The sequence below is a fragment of the Rhinolophus hipposideros genome, assembly GCF_964194185.1.
Source record: "Rhinolophus hipposideros genome assembly, chromosome: 2".
NCBI lineage: Eukaryota > Metazoa > Chordata > Mammalia > Chiroptera > Rhinolophidae > Rhinolophus > Rhinolophus hipposideros.
The window spans coordinates 80,472,885-80,479,156 of NC_138048.1; the positions used below are offsets into that span (position 1 = coordinate 80,472,885).

At 52.3% G+C, this 6,272-nt stretch overlaps 1 protein-coding gene across 1 annotated transcript in view; it reads right to left on the minus strand.

The window, feature by feature from the left end:
- Nucleotides 1-2,575, minus strand: part of PPM1L (protein phosphatase, Mg2+/Mn2+ dependent 1L) — a 252,374-nt gene extending 249,799 nt beyond the window's left edge. The window contains exon 1 of the mRNA XM_081028482.1: nucleotides 1,431-2,575. Coding sequence (XP_080884608.1) covers nucleotides 1,431-1,829 — 399 coding nt within the window. The 5' untranslated portion in view covers nucleotides 1,830-2,575. The remainder of the gene's footprint in view (nucleotides 1-1,430) is intronic.
- Between the last annotated feature and the right edge of the window lie 3,697 nt (nucleotides 2,576-6,272).

Genomic DNA, 6,272 nt, shown 5'->3' on the forward strand with positions numbered 1-6,272 from the left:
CTTCACATCTTTCACCTACCCTGTGACCAAGGATAAAGAAACCCACAGGACACAAGAGGCTACAAATTTACAACCAGTGAAAACTTCTTTTTTGAAAGACAGAGCATAGAAAGGGCTAGAGTGAATGGGAAATAGCAAAAACTGATTTCAGTGCTACCAAATAAATGTTCCAACTAAGTGTGTCATTCCTGGCAAAGTTGGTTCTACAAGGCAGATGGATACAGTGTCTTGGGAAGAGTAGCAAAGTGGTAGGTGAAGTGACTTTGTATAAAAGACAGAATGCAGATGACCAGTGGAAAGCTTTCTCCATATTCACCCAAAACAAATGCCAAAAAGCAAGCAAAGCTTAAAAGAGAATGGCATCCCCACCCAGAGACCAGAAGGGCCAAGAAGAGAGTTGGGGAAAAAGTTGTGGGGGGGAGCACCGGGCTGTGGGGGAAGCGGAGGGGGGACAGGTAAGAAAGTGTGCTGGGGGTGGGGGAAGAGTATGCAGCAATGAAACTGCAAACTGCCAAAATGAGGGAGATGAAGTGGCTGGCCTTGTGCTCCGTGGAGCTCGGCGCTGGAGCCACATTTGCCACTCACTTGGCCTAGGCGGATGCCCAAGAACCAGAGCCAATCCTCGCCCGGTCCTCCAGGACATCGGAGCACCGGTGCGCAACCGGAGTGCCGCAACCGGCCTTCTAATCTCACCTCTTGCTCCCACAAGAACCTCAACTAAAGGAGCTTAGACGCCGGGAGGCGTCTGCGCCCCAGGCCGACCAGGGCGCCGGGGCGAGACCTGGGCCCCGCGGCTGTGCGGGCGTCGCCCCCTCTGCAAAGGCCAGCGCCATCTCCGCTCCCGCGCCGCGGTCCCGCTCGGAGCAGGCGGCCCGCGAGGCACCGCTGTGCACCGGAGCGGCCGCGCTCGCGAAGTTAGTGGAGCTGGGAGGCCGCGCGGGGCGGCCCGTCGGGGCCCAGGGCACGGGAAGGAGTCCCCGCTCCCTCCATCCTCACCAAGCCCGCACTGACTCGGCGCTGCAGCGTGTGTCTCTTTTCCTTCACGAGAACCAAAGTGTCTTCCGTCTTTGTGCCCGGACGGGTCTCAAACCCTAAAACGGGCGCTGAGACGCCGGGCCAGAGTTCACTTTAGAAACTATGCACTCTCCCGGCAACACTCGCACCGTCGTTTGCTGGGTTCTGGCCTTGGGGAACCTCGCCCATTACGAGGCACGAAATAAGCTGTGGATGACCCTGCCTCCCACTGAGCGGACCCTCCGGCCCCAGAGGCCTGCATCCAGCACTGTTTGGGGCAACTTGGAACTGGGGCTTTGTCCAGCGGGGCACGGGTCCTCACCACGCCCCTCCAGCAGCCCCACCCCGGCGCGCGCGGTCCTGTTGTTCACACCCCCCCACCCCCCCACCCCCCCCCACACACACAGAATTCCTACCTCGCCCCCGTGCCCGTCGAAGATCCCGAAGATGGACGGGTGAGTCTTGTTGGGGAGGTCCGTCAGAACTTGGAATCGGTCCTCCATGTGGTCTCTCCGGCCCTGGATGGAATACACCGCCACGTTGTGGCTCTTGAACTCCCACGTCTTGGAAAACTCGGCCTCCAGCACGTCGAGCCCCCCGAGCCGATCGTTCTGCATGATCTCAGCGACCTTGCCCTTCACCATCTTCACGGCGTCCCGGCTCGACTTGACGATGGTCTTCACCTCGTCCGTGTGGAAGAAGTAACTCCACAGCGCCAAGCTGACGCACAGCAGGAACAGCGTCTCGGGTCTCAGCAAGAAGTAGCGCATGATGCGACCCAGCAGCGACAGCAAAGTCATTGTATCCTCTATCATTTATTATCGCTAGAGCCCGAACACCAGCAGCGACGCGCGCCCCGAAGGCCGGCCGGGTCCCGGAGCACTGCGGGGACGGCGCGCGGAGGAAGGCAGAGCCGCGGCCGCGCTCGGGGGAGGAGGCTCGCGGGGCCGGGCAGGAGGCGGTGGAGCAGCCCGCGAACCGAGGCAGTTTCCCTTTTGTCTCCGGGCCTCGGCGACCGAGAGGCCCGCGCCCCGCGCGCCCGCGCCGGTGCCCGCCGCCTCCGCTCCCTGCGCCCCTTTGTGAGGCGGCGGCGGCGGCGGCAGCAGCGGCAGCGGCAGCTGGTGCCTCGGCGGGGCGAGAGGAATCTAGTTAAAGTTGCCGGGCGGGTCTGCGGCGGCGAGGGGGAGAGTTCGAGGGCTTTGGCGCCCACGCGGCCTCTCCGCGGGTGTCCCCTCGCGGCTCCGAGGAGCGATCAGCAGGTGAGGAGGCGCCGGGCGCGAGAGCCCGGCGGGCAAGGGATGCAGGTCCCTCGGTCGCCGCTGCTGCAGGGGAGCGCACAGCCGGCCGAGTGTTCCGATCGCTTCAGACACCCAGGGGGAAGGGCCCAAGAGAATAAAGTTTTGCGGGAGCTTGAGCAGGGGCGGGGGAAGCGGAGCCCAGCGACGCAGCACAGTCGGTGCTGAGCCGCAGGCAGCCGGCCCGCCTCTGCCTGCCTCTCCCTTGCACCTCCCGGCTCAGCTCGTCTCGGCTCGGCTCGCGCGCTCCCTCCGAGCCTCCAGACTCGCGCTCACCCCGCCCCGCCCCGCGCGCGCTCGCCCCGCCCCGCCCCGCCGCGCCCCGCCCCTTGAGCCGAGACTCCAGGCCGCGAGGTGCTCAGGTCGAGCTGTCAAAGGCTGAGGCAGCTCGGCAGCCGCTGGCGCGCTCGCTGCCCCGGGTGGTGCCGGCGAAGCAAAGGGGAGGAAAGGGGCGCGTCCGCCGCCTAGCTGCAGTGGATGGTCGTTCCTCCTCCTGTGCGGACTCCCAGGACAAAGTAATCTTGACCCTGATGGTCTGAACGTTGGTTTCCCGGGAGCTACTGCTGCCAGCTGGAAAACAGAGAGCGGCACGTGAGCGTCGGCTCCCCCCCACCCCCCGGCAGTTGGCACAATAGTGCGGTCCCCGCCTCGCCCGGCATAAGGCAAGCGAGAAGGGACGCACTTCTCCCGGCTCGCAAAGCGAGGCGGCGGGGATCGGACTTCTGGGGTAGTGTTCTGTGACGGAGGCCTACCGGACCTCCCGAGAGGCGGGGAGCGATCCTGGGGAGTCCGCGCGACGGGAGGAGACCCTCCGGAGGACGGCAGGATTTGAGGGATTGGAGCCCCAGGGAAATGCGTTCTGATGATGGTAACCGCGGCAGGGGCGAGGATGGGCTGGCCTCTCTGCCGGCGGCCGCCTCCCTGGAGCAGGGCCCTTACCTAATCGCCACCGTTGGCTACACGTGGAGACACCTAGTGGAGTCCCGGGGGGCGAGGGCTCCGACTCCGCCGTTCAGGTTTGAAAGGCGGTTTGAAATCTCCGAACTAGCGGCCTGCTACCACGGCCTCATCGTCGCAGAAGGTGAAGCGGGAGCGGGAGGCTTGCGATCAACGCACGTGAACGGCCGCAGACAGGAGGGTGGGCTTCCAGGAGCCGTCAAGGACGACTTGTTGAAACATGGGCAGGGGTCAGTGACCTCGAAGACTTTGGAGGAAGAAGAGAACAGCGGACAAATAAGCTTAGAATCCGGAAACAAGTGAGCTCTGAAGGAAAATATTCGCCCTCGCTTCCCCTGTCCGGGAAGAAGAGTGCTGACCCGCACCGTCCGGTCCGCCGGACGCGAGCAGAGGCTGCCCAAGCCCTCCTGCCTCGGTATGATCCCGACTATGTTTCTTAAAACTAATAATAATAATAATAAAGTAAAATACTGGAAGGAAATACACCAAAATTCTCGTAGTGGTTAGCTACGTACGGCAGTAAATTATATGTGGTTTTCATTTTCTGCCTTGGACTTTTGTCTGTTTTCTACAACTTTTTCAAAGTTTTTACAAAAGGCATAGATGACCATCACAACCAGGAAAACAAAAAAAAATGAAAACTTGGACGTTTAAATGGCATATACAAGACGACTCAATCATATAAACCGGCACAGAAAAGACAGGAAGGAAACATAAAGAACTGTCGACAGTATCTTATTTTGACAACTGAGATAGGGTCTCCTGTTCTGCTTTGCACTTTTCCGTAACGTCCACCTGATAGAGAAACCATTTAGAAATAAATGAGGTCATTCCGTTCAAACGTCATGAATCACATGAGATGATGCGTTCGAAAGCCTGTAGGAACTATACAGCAAAGGGAATAATGCATTAGTGTTATGAAGATGAGTTTACCGTACGTATACTGTAAGTTGGCAAATGGGGTGCGTTATCAGCCTCTCTGTGCATGAATCTGTTTCTCTATGACAAAGGCAACTGACGAATAACCTGATCAAGATTCCAGAACTACAAGTCAGACTGGGCCCTGGAATAGAAGTGTGATTCCAAACCTAAGGGCCCATCCAGCAACATTACTGTATTGAGGATAGCAGCAGATATCATGAGAGGCATGACTTCCCTGTTCCCACCATACCTAAATAAAGAGAAAAACCACACTGGCCTCTCTGGAGGTTAAATAGCAAAAGGAGGGCTTGCCTTGATTAATAAACCTAGATAGCTTGAGGATTCTGTGGAGATAGGCTTTGACATTTACATCTAAGTAGTTCATTTGTGTGAAAATCAATACAATGATTTTCCAAGCAGACCCTGTGGGCATTTTCTTATTTCTCTTAAGAAATTCGTGTAGTTTACGTAGTAATTTTAAAGACCTAAATAAGCTTTTTGATACAGTTTACTGTGAATTTTAATATAGTTGGGAAATAAAAAAGACAAAGTAAATGTTAGACAAACTAACATTTGCATATTAAGATTATAAAGGTTTTTCATGTATATCAACTTATTCCCATTCTTAAACGTCCTATGAGGAAGAGTAGCTATTATCTCTGTTTATAAATATAAGGAAAAATGGGACACAAACGTAGTAAATGAAGATCACAATTCAGCAAATAAGAAGCTGGGAACTCAAACTCGGTTCTTCTGACCACCAATTCAGTACCCTAATATCCACTGATTGCTCAGTGATACTGAGATGATTAGTCTAATTTTTATACTTCTCTGGTAACAATTCAATAGCTCTCTGTTACAAAAATCTCAAAAAGAATACATAGGCTCTTATTCCACAATTCTGACCTTGGCCTTTGGGACAAGCACTATGAGTATTTACCTCACCCGTTGAGAATATTTCTGGGCAGAAGACAAGTGCAAATTAAGTCCTTCATTTCTACATGAAAGCCTAAAAGATTTGTTGCTAAAGTAAAATACTATCTGAATTTCACAGGGCAGAAAACAGTACCATAGAATGTATATTATACAACTACGTTACCAGTACAAGTGACATGGTAATGTACAGAGAGTTAATTGCAATCCTAGGTTTTTATGAGATACGATAATCATGATAAATAGTTACTAAGTAATTACCACATTCAACTATGCAATTAACTCATGCCAGCCTTACAAGTATATAAAGAACAAAATATAGCTTTTAAAAAGAATACATTCTCAGAACTTGTAGCTTTTAGGTTTAAGAAATCTGTAAAACAGTTTGATAACAAATCTATTTTCCAGTATAATATTATTCCATGACTTCCTCCTTTCTTTTTGGTTTCACCACTTACTACAAAGGTAAAGTGACTTATCAGCTGAGCCTCTGAATGATGAATGCAATAAAAAATCCCACCCCGCCCACGCCCGCCCCTTAGTAGCTGTATGCGATGTCAGAGGGGTAGTAGGTGGGGGGAGGGGGGTTGTCACTGTGTGAGGGATATAAATGATAAATGTTTAACTATTACATTGTTTTGTACACCTGAAACTAATTTTAAAAAGTTTTTAAAAATCCCCTGGAAAAATTTTAAATGAGCCTTTTATACTTATAGAGAAAGCCTCTACACATTTTTACATTTCATAATTATGTTTGATTTGTATTCTTAAATTGTGCCTGCCATCTGCATATAAATATGTACTGAGTATTAAGTATGACTTTTTTACTAATATTCTACAGATATACACCTGTATGTATATAACCTTTTAAACTATCCAGACTCAAGAGTGCATGAAAGTATTGTTAGGAAGCACAGCAACCATGAGTGTTACACTTCTGAACCCACCACCTGACCTAACAACGGGACTGGGACCCATCTTCGTACCCATCCTACCTCCCGGCCTGTTCTCCAGAAGTAGCCACTGCCATGAATTTTGTGTTTTATCTTCCCATCTTTTAAAAAAGTAACATCATGTGTCTGCATCACTCTTATATTTTTTAGTTTTGAGCTTTATAAAAAGGATGTCTTAGTGTATATAGTCCTCTGGTAC